Source organism: Physeter macrocephalus, unplaced genomic scaffold (genome assembly GCF_002837175.3).
Source record: "Physeter macrocephalus isolate SW-GA unplaced genomic scaffold, ASM283717v5 random_389, whole genome shotgun sequence".
Lineage (NCBI taxonomy): Eukaryota > Metazoa > Chordata > Mammalia > Artiodactyla > Physeteridae > Physeter > Physeter macrocephalus.
The window spans coordinates 1-27,563 of record NW_021145675.1 but is presented as its reverse complement, the minus strand read 5'-3'; the positions used below and the strand labels follow the sequence as shown (position 1 = coordinate 27,563).

At 61.5% G+C, this 27,563-nt stretch overlaps 1 protein-coding gene across 8 annotated transcripts in view; it reads right to left on the bottom strand.

The window, feature by feature from the left end:
- The window catches only part of LOC102994000 (myosin phosphatase Rho-interacting protein), a 48,406-nt gene extending 26,218 nt beyond the window's left edge, over window positions 1-22,188 (bottom strand). For 4 of the 8 annotated variants that reach the window (XM_055082961.1, XM_055082960.1, XM_055082959.1 and 1 more), the window contains exons 1-9: window positions 22,014-22,188; window positions 17,281-17,365; window positions 11,936-12,149; window positions 10,616-10,775; window positions 6,589-6,730; window positions 5,658-5,762; window positions 4,085-4,141; window positions 3,816-3,884; window positions 1,543-1,632 (exon numbers count right to left, since the gene is read on the bottom strand). In XM_055082961.1, coding sequence (XP_054938936.1) covers window positions 1,543-1,632; window positions 3,816-3,884; window positions 4,085-4,141; window positions 5,658-5,762; window positions 6,589-6,730; window positions 10,616-10,775; window positions 11,936-12,149; window positions 17,281-17,365; window positions 22,014-22,135 — 1,044 coding nt within the window. In that variant the 5' untranslated portion in view covers window positions 22,136-22,188. The remainder of the gene's footprint in view (window positions 1-1,542; window positions 1,633-3,815; window positions 3,885-4,084; window positions 4,142-5,657; window positions 5,763-6,588; window positions 6,731-10,615; window positions 10,776-11,935; window positions 12,150-17,280; window positions 17,366-22,013) is intronic. The other 4 variants (XM_028485427.2, XM_028485426.2, XM_055082963.1 and 1 more) reach the window with 3 other exon arrangements.
- Window positions 22,189-27,563: the final 5,375 nt, after the last annotated feature.

Sequence of the window (27,563 nt, the reverse complement as noted above, 5' to 3'; positions counted from 1 at the left end):
GGGGGGGGACTCAGCGTGCAGCCCACAACGCCAGAACTTGGCACCGTCCCCAAATCTGTCCGCATAGAGGAGGCTAGAGGTCTGGCTCACTGAGCATGCCTTTTCCTCCTAAAGGGACAAGGGGCAGAAGGGCATCACGGTGGGGCTGCACGGGCCATCAGATCGGCGCCACCTTCAGCTATGACTTGGTGCCCCCCACAGATGCCCTGCAGCCTGGTGGACTGGGGGCTGAATTTTTCCTTTTAATGAATTTATTGGCCTTCAGATCTGAACTCACTCTTCTGAGTTTGGTTAATATTAGTCATTGCCACATGCTGCATCTAGGCTGAATCCAGAGATGATACAGCTGAGTCTCTGGGCCCAAATGTCAGCAGGCGACGCTGCAAGAGTCCCAGCCGGGGAGCCCCAGTGTGACAGCTGTCAGGCCGCTTGGTTCCTATCGCACACCTAAGACTCTCATGGGGGAAGAATTAGCTTTCCCCAAAGAGAGGTCTGGCCTTTGCCCTGTGCCATGGTGATGCACAGTGGGGCTGGCCAGACCAGAAAGACCAGCCATGGAGCGAAGGGCTGGGGCTCTGGCCATGTGACATCAGCCAGGCTCTGGGGGAGAGGGGGCGGGCACTTGCATCTGACCATGTCGACAACAGTTCAGTTGATCAGTTATGAAGCCTCTGTAAAAACTCTGGACACAGAGGCTTGGGCGTGGCACCAGGCCTGAAGCTTGGGCGAGCTTCCCATGTTGGAAGCTCTGTGTGTCATCACACGTCAGCGCCAAGAGGAAAACACGTCCCCAAGGACACGAGAGCTTTGTTTAGGGCCCTCCTGTTCGGTCCAGTTCGCCACGCGTTGCCTCCTTGGGCTGGTACCAATCTGTAGCCCTCTGCTAAAATAAATCTACAATCCTAAGTACGGTGTTTTCCTGTGTTCTGTGAGTCCTTCTGGCAAATTATCAAATGTGAGGGTGGTCTGGGGCACCCTCAGACTTCCAGGTGGCATCAGAGTGAGGGCAGACACGGGAGCCGGTGCCCTCACCACGAGCCCGGCTACCTCTGAGCAGCCCCTGAACCCCGAGCTTTGATGAAAGGGCCAGTGAGGACTGTTTCACCTGTCCAAGCAGATTATTTTTTTGAGGACGGGGCAATGCCTTGCCCGTTGGAGTACTTCACAAGATTGTGGGGAGAAAGGACTCCAGGGAGTGGGTAAGTGGACGAATGAAGGACAGAGCAAGTCCATAAAAACCCAGCACCCTGAGAGTTAAGAACTCAACACTTTCACTCTAACTTCCCACATCCCACATCCTTCCAAATGGCCTGAACTCCAGCGTTTAAAAAATGGAAGAAAAAGAAAAGAAACTTCGGTAAAAAAAGGCTTTTAGACAGCCTTGAGAGAAAGATGCTAATGTCTTAATTTTTGCTGAGACCACAGACTGGGGGTGGGGTGAGGAGCTCCAGGACAGAGGAAGGGACAGGATGAGGCGCCAGCCGGTCAGGCCCATGGCCCCACCCTCGCACTCAGCCTGCCTGCAAACCCCACCGGGCTCACATGGATCTGGAAGCCATAGTTCCTCTGCACTGGGTACTCCGTGACATCGTAACATGAAGACAAGTCGATCTCCCCATCCAAGTCGGCCGCCTGCGGAGAAAATGAGATTTAGAAAGTAAAGGCCCGTGCCCCATGAGCTGTACATACGCTCACAGGCAGGGCGCTGCCTACCCCACACCACCTAGAAGCATCCACACCACCATTTTCCACACATCCTGTCAAAGACATCCCATGCCCGTGGTTCTCAAACCTCCTTTACACTCTTAAAAATGGAGGGTGCCAAAGAGCTTCTGTTTATGTGGGTTGTATCTACTGATGATATTTGCCATATCAGAAATTAGGAAAAAAACTGAAAAAAAAAAAAAAAGTATGCATATAAGTACACAAACCCATTTCATTTTTTAATAAAATGTATCATTTTAAAAAACCAGCAAGAGATTTTTGCAACTCTCTTTAATGCTTAACTTCCGAGGACAGCTGGGTTCTCACACCCGTCTGTCTCTGCACTCAAGTCTGTTTGTTGACATATTTTGGTTGAAGCATATGAAGACGGTCTGGCCTCACACAGATATGGGGTTGGAAAAGGGAAGTGAATTTTAACAGTCTTTTCAAAAAGACAGTTGTGGCTGTTCTCCTTTGACAAGTGGTAGTTTCTTGAAGGTGAACTGCGAAGGAGATGCTTTCTGTCCTCTGCCGCATTAGAACCCATGGTTCTACCCTGCTCCTTGAGGGGGTCTTTCACCCACACATGATCTGGTGACACTGTCTCATCCTCTGGAAGAGCCCCCAGATACTGACGTTTCCTTGTACAGGAGCAAACACTTCATTTGTTATTATCACCACCTGTTCGGTCAGGAGAGTCTGTAAGCTTGGGGGCGACTGTCAAGTTAGTGATGGTGAACACACGTTTTCCAAAGTTCCACTTTTGCTTGGAAGCTCAAACTGAATCACTGGTAACAGTTCTGTCAGTCGTTTCCCTTGAAGGAAGAGACTCACTTGGTTCATTTGTAAGAAAACGTCTGCCGAACACCCAAACCGAGTGAGCATTTGTGTGTCGTACATTCACGCAGAGACGGTGGGCCGTGAGGAGAGGCGGCCGGCGGGGCAGGCAGTGCAGACAGCAGGCGAGTGCTCCCCACGGGACGGCCTCACGCCTGGACAAGCAGCAGAAGCTACCTCGGCCAGCCTCCCATCTCACATCACAGGATGTTACTGAAGTGGTGGGTGTTCAAGGTTTGAGACTTAATAAAATCAGTACCTTTCCTCTTCTGTTAAGGCCCTTTCTGTAACGTCACGGTGTGTGGCAGTGAAGGATGCACGGTGGCCAGCCACCTGCTCCTGCAGCCTGACCAGGCTGAGGCACCCATCAGGGCAAAGGCCAGCACAACGGAAAAAGTAAATGGCATCACAGTTTTATGACACTATGTTTGTTACGGAAGAATCCCTGAACGGGTCTCCAGGGGTCCACAGACCACACTCTGAGAACAGCCAAACACCCACGCTCCTGGGGCCCCTGACTTGAGGCTCCCCCAGAGACCCACCACCCACACTGCTCTGCATGTGCCCGTGCGTCACTAACGTCCTTCCGCTGCAGTCCAGACAGAACTCAGTGTCAGGGTATATAACCTAGTAACTAGTATATACCCTAGTGTTGGACGTTTAGGTTCTTTCAGATCTCCTGCTGTTATAGAAGTGCAGGAACCACTAACATGGAACACATCTCTTTCTTCACATGTGGGAGTATTTCTGGAGGATTTCTGGAGCGGAATACAAGGGAAAAGGTGCAGAAACAGACTGCCAAATTGCTCAAAATAGATGATTTTGTTGTAGGTGAAGAAACAAAGAGCCCCGTCTGTTTGGTGTTCGACCGTGGAATCAGGACTCTCAACCAGGCTGGCCAAGTTCACCTGCCACATCCACCCTTGTCCACAAAACAAGGGACAAGATTTAGTTCAGTTCTTTAAAGACTCAATTCACCACAAAATCTCCGTATAGAAAGAACAAAACTGCTCATCCTGAGTTTTAAAACAAGACGTCTTTCAGTGTTCTTCCAAGAACAGAGACAAGAAAAGCCACCGGAAGCCCCGTACCCGGGTGCCGAAAGCAGGGTCTGGAGAGCCCACTTTGCAGCAGGAACCAGCCCCGGGAACATCAGACTCCTCTGCAGATCTGGACTGGGCCACCCGTCCACCCGAAGGGGACTTTGGCCCAGGAACAGCAGTGCCACCTGGACCCCCCCTGTCCCTACAGAGGAACGGAGCTGAGACACTCACCTCCTCAGCCACCGAGTCCCTGTAGAACCTCAGGCTTTGATCAGCAAGGACAAACCAGTGTTTCTTCCACTGAAAGAGGAGGGGAAAACCAAGACTCAAGTCCCGCACTTCCCGCTCCGAGGCGGCCCACAGCCAGGGTCCTGGGGCACCTCACTGGGCACAGGTAACGCAGAGGGCAGGCGGCCCCTCCCGCTGGGGCGCCGGGGGCCAGCTGAACCTCACGCCTGCTCCCCGGCGCCTCAGGGACCACGGCAGCTCTGGCCACTCACCTGGCCGTCCTCATATTGCCTGGTCAGCCAGCCTTTCTTGAAGTTCAGCAAGTCGGGCTAAGAAAGGAAGAAAAAGGAACAGTTGAGAGGAAAGCAGCGGCGTCCCGGTTCTGGGTAAAGGGTGACCGACAAGGCAGGTGTCTCTCCCCCGATGAGGGGGCCCCGGAAAGGGGCTTATCCAGCTGCCAGAGGAGCCCCTGTGGCCCCTCGCCCTGGCAGGGGCTGCGCGTCTTCGAGGAGGGCGAGGCCGGGCACGGGGAGCGGGCGTGGGCCCCTCGCCCCGTGAGCAGCACAGCGGGGCTGCCCGGCTGCTGCTCGCGCAGGGCCGCCCGGAAGGCATGGAAGAACGGCCCAGACAGAGTCGGCCGGCATTTCGCGTGGAGGGAGGATGTGCAGCGACGGCTGAAAGGAGAGCTGAGAAGTTCTCACAGAGGCCACAGGGAGACTGAGAGCAGAGGCCACGCCCGGTGTGAAGCAAGACGCAGCAGCAAGCCTGCCAAGACCCTCAGGCCGCTGACCTGCCAGGATGAGTCTGAGTCTGAGTCTCCGTTTCCCTACAAGAAGCAGAACCAGGACCGCAGGCACTGAACGGGGCGCTGTCCCTGCTGTTCCCTCTGGCACCTGTACACCGGAGCCTGAGGAGCAGCCTGAGAGCACCTTGGGGGCCGCAGGCAGGCAGCCCCCTGGGCTTGGCCCGTGTCACACATCGGGGCGCAGGCAAGGCCAGTGTGGAAAGAGATGTGGCCCACTGCTCCCCTCGGCCCGTGTGCTCTTCTACAGCCATCACGACCAGAGCGGGGCTGTGACGTCTTTTTATATTCTAAGGACCCAAGGAGGGTGCAAGAGAACACATGCCACGTAGCGGGACACCCATCAGCAACACGTGTCCTGGAGCGTCTGCTCCAAACCCGCGAGCGAAACCCAGACTCCAGGCAAGAGAGCCTCTGCCCTGGCCCCACGGCTCCAAGTCAGGTTGCCGCTGGAGGCCCCACGCCTGGGAGGGGCGGCATCGGCCCCAGGCTCCTCGGAAGGCTGAGGACAAAGCAGAGAAGGGCCCACACGAGCAGCTGTCCTCACTCCTGGGACGCTGGCCTGCCACTCGGGGCTCCCCGAGGGAGCGACGGGCCCGCTCGACCCGCCTGACCACTCCGTACCTGCACCCGATGGCCACGGATCCCATGCCCTGGAGCAAAGGCTGGGCTCCCTCCGTGGTGACCCCGCGAACAAGACAAGTGCCCAGCAAGAGGGGGGCTCCCGACTACAAAATGTCACAGAAACAAACACCCAAAACAAAAAGAACGGAGGTTCGTCCTGTGGCCCTGAATCCCCGGAGCCAGAATTCTGCAGCTCTGGCCAGATGGCCTCCTCCGCCGGGGACCTCAGAGCTCAGGATGCCCACGCAGCCCAGAGAAGGGGCAGAAACAAGGCACCTGCTTCCCACGCACGGACGTGAGGGCCCGTGCACAGAAGGGACGCCAGCGCAGAGGCACAGGCAGTGGCAGCAAAGAGCCCAGGGGACAGAAGCAGCAGGTGTGGCATCTCCAGGCCTCGGAGCGCGGGCGCCCGGGCTCACCGTCAGGGAGGGCTCCGTGGACCTCCTGTCCAGTGACTTGGCTCTTCGGTGTGGAGACAGGGGGGAGGCCGAGGCGTCCGGGAGAGGAGCTTCGCTGGGGAGGTCCTGTGGCAGAGAGCAGCCCCGTCAGCACCGGCCAGCCCCTGGGCAGCCGGAGCCGCGGGCGGGCCGGGCTGCAGGGCCATGTTCCGGACGAGGAAGGGGCGCTCTGCCGTCTGGGCTCCCTCAGCACCTCTGCCCGTGCGGACAGGACCTGCGCCCAGACTCCTAGTCCCACGCCTCCAGCTGCCCGCGGCCGGGGCCGAGCCGCCCTGGCGAGAGAGCAGCCTTTTCTTGCGGATGCACCAGCCACGTGGCTCTCCTGGCCCCCGTCCTCCCCCGGCCCCGTGCGGTCACAGAGGGAAGACGCTGGGCTCTGCGCAGTGAGCACTAGGGCCCCTCTGAGCCCAGAGAGAACAGGAGGAAGACGAGGGCAGACTCAGGGGGGCCACGAGAGGCGGGTGGCCCAGGAGAGGTGGGTTTCAGAAGCGGAATCCACCTTGGGGACTGGGTGGAGAGAAACTGGGGCTGTGGCCACCGCCCGAAAGAGAGAGGAAGGAAAGTATTCAGACTCGCGGCCCGACTGCCTCAGAGAGGAAGAGACTGGCTCTGGTTACGACCTGGGACCAAAAAAAAGCTCACGAGAGCAGCTTTCAGCAGAGACGGACGGAGCTCCGAGAGGAAGACGCAGAAGACAGGCCTCACCCTCAAGACGTCCACTCAATGGGGAAGGAGATGAGAGACCCAAGAGACAAGCAGGAGATGCGAGCGGGAGGCCGGGCAGAAGAGCGTCGAGGTGTGAGTGGGGCTCGGGGGGTGTGGGGGCCGTGTGCTGACCTTGCCCCCGCCGCCCCGCTCGGCCTCGCTGCCGCCCCGGAGCCCGAACGCTCACCCGCTTCCGGGGGAAGGCCCTCTTCTCGCTCCGGCCCTGGCGAGTGTCGCTTGACAGCGAGGGCCCGGCTGACATGTTGGTCTCCATGTGCTCTGCCTTCTCGATGTCCAAGGCCTCAAATTTCTCTATTACCTGGGACCTCCTGAAAGAGAGAGCATGAGGCGGCTGAGGGGGAGACGGGGTCCCCCAGAGCCCGAGGGGACGTGGTCTGGAGCCTCAGAGGGGCTCCCGCAGCCAACACCCCACGCCTGGCTCACCCCAGCCTCCGGGCTGCCCTCGCGCAGGGCCCCGGCAGTGCACACCGCTCGCTCAGCCAGCTCGCCCCGGACACCCCTGCTCCCTCTCCCACCTCCGCTGAGGGGGGCCTCTTGGGGGGCTGCCAGCAGCTCACGGGCAAGGCCCTTCCCTTCCGCCAGACGCTTCCTTGCCCTCTGCCTCCCAGCCCCCACCCTGGAGTCCCCGCACGCTCTGTCGTGCTGACAAACTCGGCAGTCACACGCTCAGCGCTCGCTCGGCACCCTCTCCTGAGCCAGAAGGATCAGAAGGCAGCCAGCACCTCGGAGGGCACGCCCCGTCCTCATCACATTCCTCAGCAGATCTGATGCGGCCCCCACCCCAGGGCATCCAAAATTTAGCAAGAAAAAGACCCACGAATTAACATTGTTTCTGCCAACAGTAAAAAGAATCAAAACCCAAATTAAAAACAAAGCAAGTTGATTTCGTGTGAAAGGGCGGGCGGCATCGTCAGGCCATCTACGGCTGGAGACGGAGCTGAGATGGGAGCGAAGCAGGCGGAGGAGGGGCGAGTAACGTCACACAGCGACACAGCAGGAGGAGGTGGAGAGGGGCAAGACCTGAAAGAAAATAAGGCTGGAGAATGAATAAACAGAAAAGGACTGCTTGTAAAAATCAAATCATGGTAAATCAAAATTATCCAAAGAATTAAAGAAGCAAAACCCGAGGTGATCACTGAGGAGCGCGACCAGTGAGGAGCTGCGAGCAGCCGCATGGGGGACACGCCCTCGGGGGCTGCCCGCGAGTCTCCGGCCAGAGGCCTGTCCTCTCAGAGATGCCCAGGCAGGCGCCCCGAGATCGCCTCACATGGAGGGCTGTCCTTGCATCGGGATGAGCAGCAGAGTCGAGGGCAGCTAGTGAAGGGCCGCTGGGCCCAGAAGCCTAAAGTCTAACTCCAGGAGGAAAGGGGGGAACCGGCCCCCATCCGGAGGCCCCCGGAGGCCAGCTGGCCCTCGGAGGCGCACAGTACAGGTGGCTCTCAGGGCTTCTTCCTCAGGAAGGCAGAACTCCCGGGGACCCGGCTCCCTGTGAAGCCAGGGCCTGCGGTGCTCTCAGCTCCCGCGGAGTCTCCTCCAGGGACAGAGCTGTCCCCAGGCAGCCTGCAGGGCCAGCAGCGGTGCGGCCGAGGGGGCAGCAGGGGAGCCAGCGAGCGCGGGAAGCCGGGGCAGCGGGAGGGCCTGAGAACCACGGGGAGCTCTCGCGGGTGCTCGGGCTGGCCGGGCGGCTGAGGTGGCCTGTCCCCAACTGACCTGCCGGGTTTAGAGGCCACTCCAGGCCCGCTCACAGGCCTCGGTGCCGCCACATGCAGAACGAGAGCTCTTCCAACTGTCCCCGGGACCAGAAAGCCCCAGGAAGGCCCTGAGGAGCAGCGCCCGGCGAGTCACAGGCGAATGGCATGCTGCGAGCCAGCCACGGCCGCGAGGGGGCCCAGAGGAGCAGAGGGGCGGCGGCACCTGCTAGGGAGTCAGCCACGCTTGACTCTGCCAAGCAGGGCCTTTGAAACTTGGGTCCACTGAAGCCCTGCAGGTGTGACAGCAAAGGCCTCCCAGGTGGGCCGTTGACGGGACGGAACCCGACCTCTCCAGGCTGCCAGCCAAGGCGCAGGCAGGACCGCGGGCAGCTGGTTCTGGGGTCAGTCACCAGCAGTTCAACCAGGGCCATGGCCCCCCACGCTCAGTCGGCAGCAGATCGCCATCCGAGAAGGATTACTTCCGGGCCAGGGCTTGTCGGGAAACCCACCCCTGAGGTCCCCGAGTCAGGCTCCCGGGCAGCTGCCACTCTGGGTAACTGTGGCCGGCATCCTGCCAATGTGGGGTTCTTGTTCTACGCCACCAGAGACAGGAATCCAATCCAGCACTGGGAGGGGCGGCTACTCAGGACCAGAGAGCAGGCCTCGGAGAGTGACAGCAGCCAGTCAGATGTCATGAGGGTCAGTAAGAAAGTGACGTGACAGTGTTAGGATGCAGCGCAGAGGGGCCCCAGGGCAGCCTGCACCAGGTGAAAGCACATCCCCGTGGTAGTAAAGAGCAGGCGGAAGCAAAGCCCCAGAGGTGCCGTGTAGCCTGGGCTGCTAGCTGAGAGGGAACTCCAAGCCAAGCAGGTGTGCTGAATGTTAATTCTTTGGTCCCCGCCAAACCAGGCCAGGCTGTGGCTGCCCGCTCAGGGGCCTCCAGGATGCAGCAAGAAGCCCCCACCCCCCCACCGCCCGGCCCACTGGCCGCCTACATCTGGCAAGTCCATTCACTTATACTTCTGGCAAGTCCATTCACTTATACTTAAGTGCGCTAAGGACAGCCTCGGCCCTGTCCCGGGTCCATCCTGGGAGCAGGGCCCTCCTGTTCCCAGGTCCGGCCTGGGGGTTATGTCGCGGCTCTGCTGTCCCAAGCAGTTCCCGTGAGGAGTCGCCCTGCTTCTGCACCCCCGTCTCTGCCCCTGCATACCAGGGTGGTCATACACCTCTCAAGGTTACTAATGAACCAGGTAGACAGACACTGGAGGGCACCCCCCCAGTACAGGTCAGCTCCCCCCTCCTCAGCACTGAGGCACCTTCTGTTTCCTTCTCTCTCTTCCTAGTGCTGGAGGAGACATTTGGGAGAGCAGGTGGGTGGTTAAGAAGCAAGGGAGCAGGAGAGCAAAGCAACCTGCTCCCAGCCAACCCCTCGAGCGGGAGCCCAGGGCCACCCGGTCTGTCCCCACAGCTCGCCCCAACTCTGAGCTGGGCTTGGACGGGGGGCGGGCGGCAGCAGGACACTCCACAGACACTTGTGGAACTTGGGTCTGAACCTCTTTCTTACTTAGAAAGCAAGTTCTTTGGAAATGTAATGAAAACTATGGATTTCCTTTTCCCAGAACGTGAATCATTTCGAGAGGTTCACATCCCGCCAGCAGCCCACGCAGCTGGGTGAGAGCCCTGTTGCTGGGTAGATGCTCCATTTACAGACTCAGGGGTGGAAGCTCCTACTGGAAGGGGCGCTGGGGTGCTCTGGTCCGGGCCTGGGCCTGGGGGCCTCCAAGACGGAACCACGCCAAGATCTTGCCCCCCACTCTCCAGGGGAACGAGGGAAGGGCCCTCCTACCCTCAGACCACAGTCAAGTCCCACACCTCCACCAGCCCTGGCCCAGGCCCATCTCCAAACCCTGTCTCTCCCCAGGCACTCATGTGTGTGTGTGTGTGTTGGGGCGGGCAGGAAACGTGTAACAAAGTGTGTGAGAGGGTGTACGAGAATGTGATGGAATGCACGAGTGCGCCAGGGTGCACAGGTGGGTGTGTGTCCAGGAGAACGTGAGTGTGCACGGCAGGGGCCGCAAGGGTGGGGGAGTGTGTGCACCCACGTTTGCGAGCACACGGCCCTCCAGTCGCCCCCCCCACCGCCCTTACCTCCGCTCGTTGCCAAACAGACGGGCCACCTCTTCCCTGCCAGGGCTTCGGGCCCGAGTCCTACGCTCCAGCCGCCTTCTCTCCACCTGGAAAGCTTCTCGGTGGCTGATCCTGATGGCCTTAGGGACGTCGGCCAGGGTGGCATACTGCCTGCTGGCTTTAAAGGCAGAGGCGCGCCCCGGTCTCTCTGCACCCCGCCCCCCAGCGCTGCTGGAGTCCACGTGGGCAGGGGGCCGGCTGGCTGTGTCCAAGGAGCTGAAGGAGCCGCTGCAGACGGTTCGGCCAGAGGGCTGAGGACCTGGGGGAGGAGGGGGGCGGCCAAGCTCCCGGGAGGGCGGGCCGGAGCCACTGTACCTGTTGGTGGGGGTGCCGGGGCTGGGCGGGGAGAGCGGCGGCGGCAGCTGCTGCTCTTCGGCCTTTGCGTCCTGCTTGGTCTTCTCCAGGGAGAAGTAGCCGCTCTCCACCCGGACCTTGCGGCCACAGTCCACACGCTCGCTGCTTGTGGTGCCCTCCTCTGGAAGAGGGCACAGGAGACACGCTGGGCCGGCTGCCACCTCTGGTTGAGGACTTTTCCAAAGGGCACATGGATCCAAACAGGCCACCTCTCTACCTCCCACCTCCGGAGGCTGGCATGGCCACCCCAGGGCAGAGCCCAGGAGAGGAACTTACCCTTATCTGCCTCTCCCTACCGGGCTGCCCCTGACAGACGGTCAGGGGGTCCCTGAGCTTCTAGTCTGGGGGCTCCGCTGGGAGAGCAGGATTCTCCCAGGAGAGATGTCCCACCGACAACTACTTCCTACCGAACATCAAGGAGGAGTCCAAGGGACAACTAGCCAAGCAACCTTTTAGTGCATTTCTGGAGGGACAGGCAGAGAAGCACCTTGGCAGGAGTGAGAGGAGTGAACGGTTCTGGATGTGGATGGGCGTGTGCTACCTGGGGAGGACTGAGGGACCTTCTGCCCAGAGCCTGTACAGGATGCATTTCCCCTGAACGAGCTGGGTCCCAACTGTCCGTGCACCTCTAGCGGCCTGGACAGGTGTAAAGGGCACAGCCAGCCCGTCTCGTGCAGAGCCCTCTAGGGCCTGGACGAGGGAGGCTGAGGCTGCCGGCCCGCTTCTGCTCAGGCAACTCCAAGTGCTAGGTGGAGAAGCGCAGTCACGCCAACCATTCCCTCCCCAGCATCCTCTTCCCCTGCTTCACCCAGGCGCCTGGGCAGGATGGGACAGAGTGCAGGACGAGACAGCCCTCACTGCTGCCGCTCTCAGGACACAGTGGGCTTCCAGAGATAACGGGGACTTGAAGACGAAGCAGCCACAAGACACAGGAACCAGAGGCCCCCTTGTACACAGACCTCGTTACAGAGCATCCTGATTCTCACGACACCTGCCTGGGGCTCACAGAGCAGGTGCTGTCTTCCTCCTTTACAGATAGGACTAGAAGAGCTACAGGGCAGGGGTGGGGCAATGGCTGGAGGCCAGCGACCAGGGTCCCACACCAGGCCGGGACCAGCCCGGGGCTGACGGACACAAGGTGAGGGACCCTGAGGCCCGGGGCTCACGATCGGCTCAGAGGCCCCGAGTCCCAGAACCGGCTCTGTCGGGAGGCCCGTTCTAGTGCTTCAGGCTGGGGCACCAGGACAGGTGGGCACGAGGGCCAGCCCGGCCACCACTTACCGTCTCGGCTCTCCAGCCCTGGCTCCCTCAGGGTGCCGGCCACAGGAGGCTGGCTCTGGCTGGGACTCTGAGCTGGACTCGGGCTGCTCCCATCGGGCTGGTCCTTGGCCCTCATTTCTTCCTGCCAGAGTGTGGACTTGGTGGTGGGAACCTTCTCAGCACTGGGGATGCTGCCGCTGCTGCTGGTGACAGCCATCTTGGCCGGCCCTGGCTCCTGCAGGGGAGAGCGGTGTCCGTGCAGGCCTGGGAGCACACGGTCTGAGCTGCCCGGGTGCCTGGCTACCAAGCTCAACTACACCATGTCAGAGGCCCAGAATGCCAGAAGGGAAGGCTCAGAACAGAGATGTCCTGGTTGGGCTGGAAGCTTCTTCTCTTCTGCAGCCCCAGCCAGCACCCCAGGTGGGAACCCAGGCCAGAGCTGGTGCTGCCCCGAGGGAGAAGCACTTGTGCAAGGGGTACTTAGCCAGACACAGAGTCCAAGGCCAGAGCACACAGAGAACCGTAACTCCACACTGCAAGCCTAGAGCCCAGACAGGGCAGGGCTGGGACCCCAGCCACCCTGCGGCACCTGCTCAGGCCCTGGGCCCAGGTCCCTGCCCACCCAGGGCACTAGGGTGCCTGCTGCTGAGGGGCTGCCAGCAGAATGGCTCTGGGCGCCCCCAGAAATGAGGCACGTCTCAGCTGTCTTTCCCCAAAACACAGGGGCTGCCTGCTGGGCTCTCGGGGCGCCGCACCCTCCAGCCCTCACCAACCACCCCGCAGGGGAGGCTGCCAGGGCTGAGAGGAGGCAGCAGCCCACGCTCGCCCGGCCAGTAAGAGGCGGAGTGGGACTCTGCGCACCTTCCACCCCCAGGCACCCCAGGAGCAGGAGAAAGGCCCAAGAGGGGCTCCACGGTGGACGGGCGTCCCTGAGCGCCACCAAGAAGCCCAGGCACCCTGTGTCCCAAAGTGAGAGACAGGCCTTTCACCAGGTCCAAAGTTTCCTTAGCTCGGCAAGGATCTCACGCCTCCTGGGATGGGATAAAGCCAGGATGACTCTTCCCACAGACCCAGGACACACCTGACCTCCAACTCAGGCAGAGCCATTAGCAGACCTGACTCCCCAGCTGGAGATTCCCGAGAGCTCTGACCCACCACGGAAGAAGTGGACTTCTTGGAAGAACATGGCGTGGTTTCTGACAGTTTCCTGAGACTAAAACAGAACCAGCTCCAATGACCCGAGGAAGCCTGGCCCTGGGGCCCCTGCTCCACACCCCAGCAGCGACGCTTTCCTAAGCGGAAGCCCCTCTGGGTACCGCTGCCCTGCCCCCTCCCAACAACCTGAGGCCTGTGCTCAGAGGCTGGGCATGGCTCTGCCGGGCCCAGGGTGGCGCTGAGATTCCTCCTGCAGAGCTGGGCGGGGGTGACCTGAAGACCTTGCTCTGTGAATCTGTCCCCTCTGTGGGGGGGAGGCTGGACCAAGGGAGACAGAGGCCGCCAAAAAGGGTCAAGGGGGAGGGGCGGCGCTGTGCCCATGATGAAAGGGGCTTCCTGCCGGTGCTCTCAGCCCCACGCCATGAGTGTAGTACCCTGGCACATGCACACCCCCCCTCTCTGATGCCCGGGGTGAGCCCAGCACTGGGTAGGGGGTGGGCTTGCAAGGACCCCCAAGAGGCAGAGGAAATTCCAGGCCTGACATGCAAGGGGCAGTGACTGGGAGCTCAGGGAGCACGTTTCCCAGCACCAAGCGCTCCCAGACCTGCCTCCTGGGCCTGGGCCCCCAACCTGCGCAGGGCTGGCTGCACCCACAGATCCCTCCCAGGCTCCCACTTCTGGGGACTCATCCCAGAGAACAAGGGCCCTGGGGTTCTCTGGACGGCGGCCAAGGTCCACAGGGAGCTCTTTTCCTCCTTTTGGTAGGCCTGCTTTCTCCTGCCTCTATGCCAAGCCTCGCCGAGTCAGCAGGGACAGGAGGGCAGTCTGGCAGCAGGAACAAAGCCACTGTGGCTGGCAGGAGAGGGGCTGGTTTCTACGTAAAGTCGCTTCTCTCCAGAGCAGCTGGGTGGACAGCAGACTTCGCAGGGGCCGGGCCAGGGCCACATGGCACCACCCCCACTCCCCATGCTGTCACCATCGTGGGAGGGAGGGTGCTGGGGCTCACGCCAACACAGACCCCTGGTGCCTGTGCGAGAGGAAGGAGGGGAAGCCCAGGCTCCCAGGTGCCGTCTCTGTGTGGCCAGGACAGCTGCGCGCCCAGGGCTGTCAGTGCCATAATAAAGGCTGTGCTGTTTGGCTGCTCAGAAAGGGTTTTCAAAGCAGAGACGAAAGAGGAAGCAGGGCAGGAAGGCAGGCCCCAGTCAAGGGGCCTCTGAAGCCTCCACATGCTAATAAGCAGGCCCCTCTGGAGGGGGTTTCACAGAAAGCCTTGCCTTCTACCTCCGGGGCATGGAAGCTGAGCAGGGACCCAGTGAGAAGGAGGGTCCTGACCCGGAGTGGGTGCCGCAGCAAGCACCCCAGTGGAAAATAAGACACCCGAGAAGAGGTGGCAGCTGACGACACACGTGTGGGCCTGAGGTGGGCCGTGCCCTGGACCTGACGTGGGGCCTCACTCATGGAGCAAGGTCTGCTGTTTTATGGGTCTTTGAAGAAAGGCCAAGCAGCAAGGGCCAAGAGCCTGAGCAGGTAGGGAGACAGAGGATCCAGCCTCCCAGGGCTCTGCCCAACGATCCGAGCCCCTGGCCTGCACACGGGGCTGGGAGACACATGGCCCCCGGCCTCACCCATGTCCCAGCTCTGGGCTTTGGGGAGAGGGAGGTACGGGCCGCTGGTCACACCCTGAGTGGATGATCACTCCTCCTCTCTAGGCACCTCGTTACCAGGAAGTCTTTCCTCAAACAGGCTGAGCAAGAAGCAGCTCCTGGGAGCCTGTGCCTCTCAGGCTCCAGCTTCGGAGACTCTGGTCAGGGTCAGCCTGTCTCCCACACTGCCCTGGGCTCTGCTGGGACCCCCGCCCCCGGCAGAGAGGATGTCTGCTCTCCCCCACAGCCCAATCCTCATCCTCCCTCATGTCTGAGGGGTGCCTGTGCGCTCCAAGGCCCCAACTCCCAAATGCCTGAACACCCTCCTCGAAACAGGACCCTGGGCTCCCCTGCCCGCCTGAGTTCCTAGAGCGTGGGGTGCAGCAAAGGGACACCTCCAGCCCCCAGCTGGTTTGATCCCAAACTCCAGGGCCATGAGAAAAAGGCTAGGTATGGCGTCTTGGGTTCTTGTCTCTACGGGGGCCCCTAAGGCATTAGGCTTTCCCCACAGCTCCATCTTGAGCTGCCGAGGGGAGGCCTGCCCAGAGACCCTCCCCCGCCCCCCGGACCCAAGTCTCCTCTGGACAGGCCCCACAGCCCTCCACGAGACTGACGGACAGGGGCTTGTCCCTGATGAAGGCTCACAGCTTCCAGAAATCAGCGGCCTTGAAGGGGATGCTCAGGGGAGCCAGGGCAGAAGAGAGACCCTGCCAGAGGCCGAGCAGAGGAGGCTGGGACCTCAGTACCCTGGGCTCTAAGGGACCCTCGGGGAAGTGGGTGATCTCCCCACCCTGCAATCACGTGGCTCCTGCTACCAACCCAAAATGTGAAGCAGCATTTGGGGGGAGAGGATGTCACAGGGGAAGGGACAACTGGGAAGCAGGGACACAACCAAATTCCCCGGCCTGTTTGAAAGTGCCTCCTGTACGTGTATTTGCCTTATTTGGAGGCAGGAGCTCTGCTCCAACACTGTTTCCAAGGCATCGCTATGGAAACGCAATGGAACCCTGAACACCCTTACTCCGCCTGGGGTTTCCTCTCAAATCAGGAAGCTTTGGGGGATTTGCCTGTGTGTCTGCTGTTCCCCAGCAGGAAGCTCCACTTTCCGTCTCTAGGAACGAGTGCAATTCCATTTTGCCGACTTCCTGCCAGGGACACTACCTTCCAAGGGGATGCTGGCCTGGGACCCTTCAGGGAGGGCGGGCACACAGGGCAGACAGGACCGTCGGCTGAGAGCACGCCGGGGCCACACTCCATCAGCAGGAGGGCCTGTGCAGCAGCCCAGGGCAGGTGTGCCAGGGGAGTCTGAGGGGGCGTGCAGGAGAAAGGGGACCCAGGCCAGCACACACCTCCCTCTCCTGCCCAGACCTCTGTCACTCAGGGAAGCCCAGAGGAGCCAGCAGGGACTGATGAGCCCCAGAGGGTAGCCAGGTTCTCCACGGGAGGGCTGTCAGGCTCTGGGGCTTGCGAGATGCCCGTGGGACCCCTGATCACCATCCTGTTCGCTCTCAGGGGTGCTGTGAGGCTCAATCAGGCAAGGCAAGAGCACTGAGTAACAGAAAAGTTTGGGACAGAGAGGAAAGGAATCACAGGTACAGTTGGCCCTTTGAACAAGCAGGGGGTTGGGGCGCTGCCCCTCTGAGCGGTCAAATATCCAGCACGACTTACAGTATCCGCGGTTCCTCCATGTCCGCGGCTCCACGTCCACGGGTTCAACCAACCGTGGACCGTGTAGTCCTGCAGGATTTACTATTGAAAACAACCCACATAAAGTGGGCCCACAGAGCTCAAGCCCGTGTTGTTCCAGGGTCAGCTGCACTGAGCACCCAGGACGGGCCCAGCACTTCCTTCCACGCACATGGGAAGCCGAGAACTGGACTTCAACAGGCCCATTTTGCACATCAGCTCAGTGAGTCCCTGAATCCCTCCAGTGCCCTGAGCCCCTACAGGCCAGCCAGGGAGGGAAGGGCTGGACCTGGTGGGACCACCCCAGCCACCTCGCACTCTGGTCTCACGGGATCTGAGGCAGAGGCACAAAATCAAGGCCAGTGCCAGTGTCTTCCATTTACGGTCAGCCCAGAGCAGAAGCGGGGTCCCCCAAGAGCCCCTCACTTGGCCGGGACACTCTAGGACCCCCCTGCCCAGCCCCCCTGTTCAGCCCGCTGTCTGAAGAATCACCTCTGTGTGGGAAGTGGAGCTGAGCTGAAACCTTTCCTCCCGGCATGCTCCTGGCTCCCCAGCAGCTGGCAGGACGGTCGGGGGAGGGACACGCACTGTGCTACTGCTGAGAACCCCGACTGCGGGGTGGATGCCTCTGGGGGCAGCTCCACAGCAGGCCACCCTCTCCCAGTAGGGGTCCTGCCCTGTGGCTCGGAGAGGAGTGTGCAGCTCACAGACCAACAGAAGGAAGGAAAGGACCCCAGGGCTGATGGCCACCTCACCCCTGACGTGACCCCTTTCCCTTGCGCCCTATTCTAGGCTGGGTCCTGAAGCCCCCCAACCTCCTAGGGCGCACTCTCTTTGCCCCAGTTCCACCAAGGGGACGCCAGCTGGCAGCCCCGCCCTCACCTGTGGTGTGGGGGGCTCCACCTTCCGCTTCTTCTTCTGGTTCTGCTTGTTGGTCCTGGGATAGACCGTGAGCATCTCCAGCCACCTGGGGAAAGAGGGGAGAGCGCCAGTCAGACCCTGCTCTCAGGGGCCAGGACTCCGCCGTGCCCACCCAGCCTCCAGGCACCAGAGCAAGGCAGAGCACCGCTCAGACGAGAGCTGTCACCGCCGGGGCAGGAAGCCCAGCAGCGCAGTGGGAGGAGCACAGACCGAGCCGAGGCCACAGCCAGGCGCTGACCCCACGGCGACCACAGTGCAGGTGGGGAGTGCCCTGCTGGCCTGGAGACGGGGCGGGCTCCACCCTGGTGCAGCGGGAGGCCTGAGCGCAGGCCCCCGGCGAGGACTCAGCACTGTTTCTATTACTGACCTTTCTCTGGGGCCCGGACTCCACTCGAGGAAGGAACCCAGGAGTCTGCTACTGAACTTCCCCACAGCGGGTCACTTCAGGGGGCTGCGCAGCTGACCTCCCAGACTCATTCACCCACCTCTGGGCCCAACTTGCACAGTGAGGGCGCTGGGCACCTCGGTTTGGGGGAAGGCCCAGCAGACCTGCCTAGGGACCCATACCAGGGCCCACATGCTGGACCAGCGGCAGGGAAGGCCGGGGGAGCGTGGAAAGAACAGGGACTGAGGCAGGAGGCGTGGATTCACAACTGGCTCTGCTACCCTCAAACCATGACCCCAGGTGGCTCCCAGGCCTCTGGGCTTAGGTCTCCTGGTCTCTGACGCCAGGGGCTGGATTAGGCCGTGACATGACCACTGCTTGCCTCACCGGAGCTTCGTAATAGCTGGGAAGGTTGGAGGAAGGGGAAAGAAGGAGGTGTGGTGGCGAGGGGCAGCCCCAGTGCTTTCTCCACAGGGGAAGGTACTGCAGGAGACACTGGGCCACTTCTTCCCAGAACCCCAGGGTCCGTGTTGGGCCTGCTGCCAGCCTAGGCTGACGACCTGGTGGCGCTGGCTGAGCTGCTGTACAAGGCAGGGTCTGCACGGTCAGGGCCCTGGCTGCAGCGATGACCAGCACCCCAAGCCTGGGGCAGGGAGAAGGGCTGTGGTTTTTAGTTCTCAGAGGTGCTTCTTTAATTTGCAGGGGAGGGGGGCGGGGTGGGGGCTGGTCACAGACGCCTTCTGGGACAGCCTCGGGGGCTGCGCTGGTTGTGCTGCTGACAGCTGGCAGCTGGGAGGGCAGGATGGGGTGTGGGGCATCCCAGCATCCGAGGTGAGGCCTAGCCCAGCGAGAGCAGGGGATTCTCAGTGTGCTGAGAGAATGAACAGTCCCTGCACTGTGCAGACCTGAGGCACAGGACCTGCGCCTGGGGTCCTCGAAGCAAGAAAGGAGGCCACGAATGAATCTGCATAGCAGCAGACGAGCAGACTCTCCAAGGCCCTCCTTCAGGTAACCTAAGGAGTTCAGGTGCTTTTGGGGTTAAGAGACCTGGTGCTTTCTAGCTTGCCACGGGGGCTGAATTTCCTTTGGGAAGGTCACACCAAGGAACCACGCCTGCAGAGGGCCCCTCTTCAAGCTTTACCGGGGAGGGGAGGGGAGGAGAGACTGCTCGGCAAAGTCACCTCATCCCGCAGGGCCCCAGGAGCGGGGGTCGTGGCAGGGAGGGGCAGAGCCTTCGGGGTGCCCGGAGCCCCTGTCTGCTGGCCCAGTCGCTCTTGAATGGCAACACTAACGAGCCGGGCAAACCCGTGCACCTCGCAGGACAGGGCCTCACGGGAAAGGAGAGAAGATCTGCACCGCGGCTACGCTGCTGACTAAGTGGAGCTCCCGGGGACTCAGGGATGGAGCGCAGGGCGAGGGTGGGCCCGGCCTGCCCCGCTCAGCGGAGCCGTGGCCAGAGGCTGGGGGATGCCCAGTCCAGGCACAGATAATGGGCCGTGTCCCCCATACTGGGGTTCCTCATAGCAGCCCAGCAGGATGTGTCTGATGTTACCCAGATGGGTTACAGACGTTAAAATACGCCCAGGAAAGAGATGAGTGCGCGGGGCGAAGGCACGCGGCTGGCGTGGATGCGGGAGCCAGGGGCACGGGAGAGGGGCTCCTCAACTCCGGGGGCAGACGGGTGCCAGGGGCACGCGAGAGGGGCTCCTCAACTCCGGGGGCAGAGCTCAAAGGCAGCGGTGTGGAGCAGAGGGGCAGCTGGGACCCAGTCCCTCCAGGGGCACTGAAGAGCCCCCTTGCCAACTCCTGCCAAACCCCACCTCCTCTGAAGAGCCAGGTGGAGCGGCACCTCCTGCTGTGAGGGGACAGGGAAAGAGACTCGCCATCAGCTCTGGGACAGACGCGGCTGCCTCTGGCCGTTCGGGGGTCTCCATTCAGAGAAGACCCCGGAAAGAAGGCTGAAGGGACTGTTCTCTACTCCTCTCCCTTGAAGTCAAGCACCTCTTTAGGGACCCATGTGGGGGCCCCAGAGCCCACAGATGAGGTTACCCAGCAAGGAGCCTTGCCAGGCGCTCAGACCCAGGAGACCAAGGGCAGGGCAGAGGAGGGACAGAAGATGCAGACACAGTCTGTCCCCAGGGCACGCTGCCCCAGGCGACTCCCTGAGGAGGCCACGTCCCCGCGGATGGGGACGACGAGGAAGCTGCTGCCCAGGGTTGCAGGAGCGCTCGTACTGGGCAGGAAGCAGCGAGGCCCAGCCCAGGATGAGGGAAGGGGAAGAGTGTCAGGTAACTGGCTCCGGCTCTGGGTTCGCCACCAAGCCACGACACCAGGCTCCAGCCTCAGGACCCCCAGGGCACACAGCTGGTATCTCGCCCGCTAATGACCTTGTCTACCCACGCTGCACAGGAATGGCAGGCCCTGTACATGCATACAGAAGTGACCGCGGGAAAGGGGCTCAGGGACTGAGCCGAGGACCCTGCCAAGTGCCTGACGGAGGTCCCATCAGAGAGGCCAGAGACCACGTGGCATGCCACTACATCACTGACCTGGGCCCCAGCTCACATGCTCCCCGTTGTCCTGGGGACCTCAGACACCCCTTTCCCATCCAACGTCACCCAGACCCCTCCCTAGGACCCAGCTCCCGAGTGGCGGGGAAGAGATCTCCTCAAGGAATCCAGTTGGGCAATGGAACCTCGGCCAGGCGTGCCTGCCAGACAAGGCCATGGCAGCAAGTGTGAACCAGGACGTGCAAATGGCTCCGTGCTGTCACTCACGCCTGGAGTGATTAGGCTCCCTTCATTTCCGGGGCCTCAGTCTCCCAGCCGCAGAACGAGGGCTTGTAAAACCCTTTACACTCTTAAACCACGAGGTTCTAAGATGAGGATTAAGGAGAAGCAGTGAAAGTGGTCCTTCTGTTAGGCCTTAGAGTCAGAACCACAAACCTGCCTCTGCCCAGGGGAAGAGGACTTGGGGTGAGCTGGCACCCAGGAGGGGGCCTCTGAGCCCCTTGGCAGCACAAGTCTGGCCTCTGCTCCACGCCCACCTCAGCAGAAACAGGGTCTCCTGGCCACGCTCTCACTTTCTCACTCAGCAGCCTTGGGCAGGCTGCAGCTGAGGCCCTGAACCCCAGGCCAGGGCTCTCAGCAGCCTTACATCTGTTGAAAGCAAAGTGTCTGACATTCTAATTCCCTGTCTTCTGTGCTGTAATAATCAGCCCAGTCCCCCAACCCCTCTGGTTCACTTTTTTCCTTTTCACCTTAAAGGACAACGGGATTCTTCATGACCCAGCACCCGAGCTCCCGGCGGGGCCGGGGCACCTGCTCGCTGTCATGTACCATGTCACGTACCGTGTCACGTACCGTGTGTGGCTGGGCGCACAGGACTGGTGGCAGGTGCCCCAGGAGCAGGGCTCCCCAGAAGGCAGATGTGGCAGGGCTCAGAGCACGGAGCTCAGCCCGCTGGCCTACTGGCTGCCTGAAAATCTGGGCCCCTCTACTTCCTAGGGCTTCCCCAAGCCTCTTGCCAAGACATGCTGGGGGAGTGGGTGGCCCAGAACTCTGTCCCTTCCACTCAGCTGAGGAAGGCAGTGTGTGAGGTCACCCTGCGGTGACTCCCATAGGCAGGCACGGGGCACACGAGGGAGACCCAGGCCTCCACTCGAGGGCCTGCTGCTGGTGGAGGAGGACGACACACACTTGGACAAGCCCCACCCTTTAGGAGCGCCAGCTGACGGAGCCACACGCCTCGCAGGGGAGGGCTTCCCAGAGACCTCACGGCTTGGAGGACGGAGGGTCGCTGCAGACCGGGGGGAGGGCGGGAACGAAGGCGAGGAGCTGGGGAGAGGCAGCAGGGGGCGTGCGGCGACAAGCAGCTCAGCAAGGAGGGACAGGGCGGTGGGGGCGAGGCTGCGGGGCTGAGAAGGGCCCCAGGGGCTTTCAGGCAGGAGGGAGGCGAGGTCGGATGCGCTCTGGAACCTGAGCCCCTCGTGGCCTGGCCGAGTGACAGACGGTTGGAGCGCAGTGAGAATGGGAGCCCAGAGAGAGGCTGGGAAGAGGCGCCAGCGCCAGCAGAGGGAGGCCGCTGGGGGAGCGGGACGTGCAGGGACGGCCTGGCCAGTGTGTGCACATGGGGATGAAGCAAAGGTGGGTGGGGGGTGAGGCCAGTGTGGGTGGAGAGAGGGACTCGGAAAAGGAGACACGGGGGCAGAAAGTGAGGGCAACGCCAGCCGTCGTGCCTAGGAGGCCTGGTCCGAGGAGCTGCTGGCAGTTGGGGGCACCTCTTCCCAAGACGTGCAGAGCAAACTCACCCGCTGATGATCTCCTTGGTCTCTGCCCGGATGAAGTGCTCCTTCTCGGGGGTCAGAATGCACAGGGAGAACTTCTGGCCCGTGCGGCCCTCGCCATCCACCACGTCTGTGCACTGGTTCATGTTGATGGTGCCCTGAGGGAGGGTTGTGGGCTGCGAGGGGAAGAAGATGGGGCAGGGAGTCCGTCACCCCGGGGGCAGAGGAAGGCAGCAGGGGGGGGTCCCTGCTTCCCATGTCCTTTCTGAACCTCCCTCTTCTCCTCGGTCACCTGGACCTCTCACAGCTGTGCCGACAGCTGATTACAGCAGAGGACAGGGTGTACGCTGCCTCGGCCCGGCCCTCACAGCCCGCCTTCCTACCGACCCATCCCCAGGAAGGAGCGGTGACAGGCCTGCTCTTCTCAGAGGATCTCCAGCTGGACGTTCCTTCCCACTGGAGAACAACAGCCCAGCTAGTCCTGGAGGAGGGCGGGGGGCTGGGGGTGGGGACAGGCAGGAGACGCTCCTTTAAGACAGCTGGGACGACAGAGGCAGCCAGGAGCCTGGCCTCAGAGGGCGACTGATCCCAGAAAGCAGGGAGAAAAGCTCCGGAGGAGGTGGCTTCAAAATAGCAAGGCTACTTTCAGAGGCAAGGAGGGGGCCACAGAGAAGCACATCTTGAAGGCGGGCTGTGGGGCAGGCAGGCCACCCTCCAGGGCTGCCCGTGAGGAACACTGCCAGGCTGCCTGGCCAGGGCGGAACAGATAATAACTTCCCCCCTCTTTTCTATCAGCTAAGCTATTAGACACTGATATTAGGGAGAGAAGCCCCAAAATAAGAGAAGATGGTTTTAAGAAGTTCCTACTGAGGGGAAGGGTGAGGACCTCCCCCAAACACAAGGAGGCTTATGGGGAGGAGGCAGGTGGCCATGGGTGCCACCACACCGGTGCAAAGAGCCCGCTGAGGGCTCTCACAGGGAGGCGAGCCCCAGTTCCGACTCCCACCTCCACCTCCAGGGCAGCTGCCCCACGGAGCCCTCTCCAAGCGCCCGGCAATTCCCAGGTCCCGGAGGAGCAGCAGGGAGAAGAGGCAATGGTGGCTGCTGGGCTGGGGGCTGCCTCGTCCGTGCCCCCTCTCTCCCTCCCACCTGCCAGCAGAGGAGGGGGGGGGCCGAGCTCTTCTGACCCACCGCCACCTCCCTTCTTATTCCCTGGGGCCGACCCCAGGAGCCAGACCCAAGGGGCACTGGGTTCCCAGAGTTGTGGCCCCGATGCGGCCGCGGGCTCGCTGGGCCACCGCAGGGGAAGGACTAAGCTTCCTGGCTCCCAGAAGCCTTTCTGTGGGGGGCCTCTGGGATCAGCCTGTCCTCCTTGGGCCCAGCTCAGAATGGAGGTGGCAGGGCAGGAGGGCCGGCCGTGAGCCCACAACGGGGCAAGAGCACGCACCCTTGCTGCGTGTTCAAAGTGTGTCCCGTCTCCGAAGTGCCCCCCAGGTGGGGACGTGAGAAGGGGCCACACCCACGCCAAGCCCAGCGCCCCTGCTGAGTGAAGTGACCTGGTAGCCTCTCTCTTGGGGGCCCCTGGACAGCCCCTGAGCTGGAAAGGGAGCTTGGTGGGTTGTCCTCAGCCAGGCAGGGGGGGCCCTCGGGAACAGCGGACAAGGGAGGTGGCCTGGGTCCCCCGCCCCGGATGAGTGTGTCTCCCCCCCACTCCTGCCCCGGCCCCGGCCCCTGCTCCCTTTAGAGGGTCTAACACTGGGCCTTCCCCGGCATCGTGCCAGTGCCCTTCGGAACCGTCTCTGGCTGGCGACCTCTGCCCTCTCCGGAGTCAGACTCGCTCAGGCGGGAACACTCAACCCCCGCTGGCCCTGACAAGGCACACGGCCTCCATGAGGCAGGCCCTCAGGGAGGACCCTGATGCCATGAGGAGTAAGGCGCGAGCTCGAAGCACAGACATGCCTGGCACACCCCTTCCCTGAGCGAGCCGGACAGGAGCAGAGGGGCTCTTCCTCCCTCACCCACCGTGCTGCCGGCACAGGCGCACGGCCCTGACGAGTCGCCAGTCTGTTACACACACAATACACGCAGGTAAGTTCAACGGGAACCATACAAGACATCATCCAAAGTTCTAGAGTTTTCTTCTCACTAGACCACCTAGCGGGCCCCCTGGAGGCACACGTTCCTCTTTAGAGACCACTGCCCCAGGGCTCGTGGTACCAAGCTGCTCACTGGCCCCTTCTGCACAGCGAGTGGGTTCCCAGGTGAGGTTTCCCTGCTGGCCCTGCAGCTCCGTGTGGTCACGGGACTCTCTCACCAACTGCACCATGAGACTTCTGGCAACCTCCCCCTGACACGAAGGCTCTACCTCCTTCCAGAAAAGCTTTCAGAAGGACTGATGAAAGGCAAAGACATAATAGGCTAGGGCTGAAGGACATGAAAGTTTCTTTAGCACCTCTGTGTCAGGATCTTCCAGTTACCACCTCTTTCATGCTTCCTTAAATGAGACTTACCACAAGGCGGGCATTATCTAACCCTGTTACACAGGCAGAAGGGGGAGCAGAGAGTAAACAGCGGTCATAAACAGAAGGGGGAACCGGCAAACTGGTCCGGGTTCACAGGGACCTGACCTTGACAGCTCCTTCGGGATCTCAACAGCGCCACCCAGGGGAAGAAGCAGCACCCGCACGCCGCTGCGCGCTCACTGACCGCTCCCACCACCCGCACCTGCCCCTTCACTGCTCTGCCTTCAACTGCATCTCTTGCTCTCACAGCTCGGGCAGACTCAACCAAGGGTCTCCAGGGAGCCCCAGGCAGAGGTCTGACCCTCCCCACCTCTGTCCAAGAGCAGAGCACGCCCACCTGCATTCTCAGCAATGGGGAGAGAACACACTCCACATAACAACCCGTTTCCTGGCTAGGCCGTCCTGGTGCTGGGAGAGCCAGGGTGAGTATCTAGGCTGTAATGCAGCCCTCACCCCTGGCACTGTCAGAAGAGAAACCAGCCCAGTCCAACGAGCTCCTGGCCCTCATCCTACAATTCGAGAGGTCAGGAATCCAGGCCTTCTCCAAGGCTGGGCATCACCTAGTTTTGCTCATTTCACTTTCCAAAAAAGGGATGGCTGTCAGAAGGCCAACCGATGCGGCTGTGCTGCCAAGTTATGGGTTCAGTCCTCAGCCAGCAATGTCACTGGATGGCCCTCCAGCCATCTGGGGGCCTCTGGTCCTCCTCTGGCTCCGACACTGCCCCAGCTAAGATGGCAGAGCTGCGACAGCACTGAAGACCCTCTAAGAATGAGGTGGCCAAGCAGGAGAGCACAAGACAAGGGCCTCTGTCTGGGGATGTGACCACACTCTGCCGAGAACCCAGTTTTCCTGCCTGTCATCTGCTCGCTGGCCCACAAGAGGCCCACTCAGGAAACTCCTGAACAGCAGCCTCACCCCCTGGGGACCGGGACCCTCGACCCCTACCCTTGGCCCAAGCAGGTGCCATTCAGGGAAAACAGGCCTTGTCCATTTCTTGCTGGATCCTGGAAGTTTGGGAAGGAGTGAGCTTCTAAGAGCCTGAGAGAAAGAAGAGGAAAGTTGGACAGAAACACAGAGAAGGGCCCTGGAGACCTTTCAGCAGGACTGTCCCACCAGGCAGCTGTGCTTACAGACCCAGAGGGGAGGCAGCTCAAAGGCGAGACTCAGATGGGATGGGAAAACGGAGACCCACAGAAACAAAGGGCAAAAAAGCACTCTCAAGGTCGGAAGGTACCTTTCAAGGGAGCCCAACCCCATCCACACTGTCTGAGGTCCTAGCTTGCTTAGGCCACTCCACCCCGGTCCAAGGAAAGACCACATCCTTCCTTTGGGATTGAGGAGGTGGGACCTGAGTCCTCTACAGAAGGAAGGTGGCCCTCGGGAGCATCTCACCCAATTGCAGGCCCCCCCAGAACCCCACGTCCTGGGAGGAACAGGTGCTGGTCAGGCTCCCAGAGACCATCTCCTGGCTCTTCCTGCTCCCGCCAAGCTGTGCACAGAGCCCCAAGTCTGATGTATGACGCGTCCTTCTCTCAAGAGGCAGCTCTGGTGACCACCCCAGCTGCCACCCAGGCCACAGTCCAGCCCGGCAGCCAGCACTCTCCAGATGGATATCCCCAAAGCCCAGGTTCTCCAAGGAAACTGTGAAGACTCTTGGAAAAGGGGTCTTGAGGCATACCCATGAGATCACGATCCCACCAGGACCCGGAGTGAGCCAAGCCCCTGCCTGGACCCAACAGCTCAGGGAGGCCTCTGCCGATCTGGGCCAGGGGCCCCGGAGCAGTGGGGGTGGACGAGAGGCCAGGAGGCGCCCGCCCAGCAGGACTTCCTTCCTCCCATTCCTCTTGCTGCCAGCAGCCAGCTGTGCCCAGCCGTGCTGCGTGCTTCCCCCACGCTCCAGGTCGTGGTCCACGGGGGGGCTCACAGCCATCCTGCAGAGCAGCCCAGGCCAGCTGTGCCCACAGTCTCACTGCCAGTCCCCAGGTGTCGGGTCTGTGTCCTTGCTGTCAGCTGACCTCCTCCCAGGGAGCCCTGACTCTGCACCCTCCCTGCCCCTTAGATCTGCAGTGTGAACCTGCCTGCTCCAACTCACTGCTCTGGAGGGTGTCTGGCCAGCCAGGCCAGGGGCGATGGCCCAGGGGACCTGCCACCTGGCCGCCCATCACCCCAGGACAGGAGGGAGTGCTGGTGCCAGACACCGGCCTCGCTCCCAGCCCCTCCTCCCTGCAGAGATTGGAGGGGCTAAGCTAAACTCTGTGCCTTAGGTTTCCAGAACCCACTGGCCAAGAGGAGCCCCAGCCTTGGACCAGAATCCTAGCTGTGCCACCACCACCTCTGTGACCTTGGGCAAGTTGTACACTGTGAGCCTCAGTTTCCACAGGTATAAAGTGGGAGTAACAATATCCCCACTCCAAATGTAAAATGGAGTAGCTGCTGTGGAAAATAGTGTGGAAGTTCCTCAAAAAGTTAAACATGGAGTTACCTTATGACCCGGAGAGGAGACATTAAGTCACTGCATTTTCCCTGAGTGCTGCCATGGGAAGAAGGGATGCAAGTGTTGGCCACGTGTGCCTCCTACCCTGGGGCACAGAGGGGGCCACGGGGTGAAGGGAGAGAGCTGACCTGCTGGGCGGGAAGGACCTCCAGGCCTCACGGACCACTCTGTCCCTGAGACGGGAGGGAAAGCCTGGCCTCCTGCCTGCTGGCCCTAAGATGCCCAAGAAGTGGCTCTTAAAAATGACGGGCCACACCAAGGGGTTCACCGGAGGGCGGCGAGCAGCTCACATCTGTCCTCCGTGCCTCGCCAGCCCCCATCTTAAGGCACTGGGGAAGGTCCAGGTCTGGTTCCCCGGCCACACTCTGCAGGGGGAGCTGGCGGAAGGTGGGGGGAGGCAGGGCTCTGCCCTCTGCCCAGCACTGAGCCCCTCCCCGGTGCAGCATCCCCGCCCTCCTCCCCATGGGCTCCCTGGAGCAGGGGTTCCAGCTGTGAGGGCTGCATCCCCCTCGAATCAAGTCAGGAAGGTGGGAGCCCTGAGCCTGGGATCTGCTCGG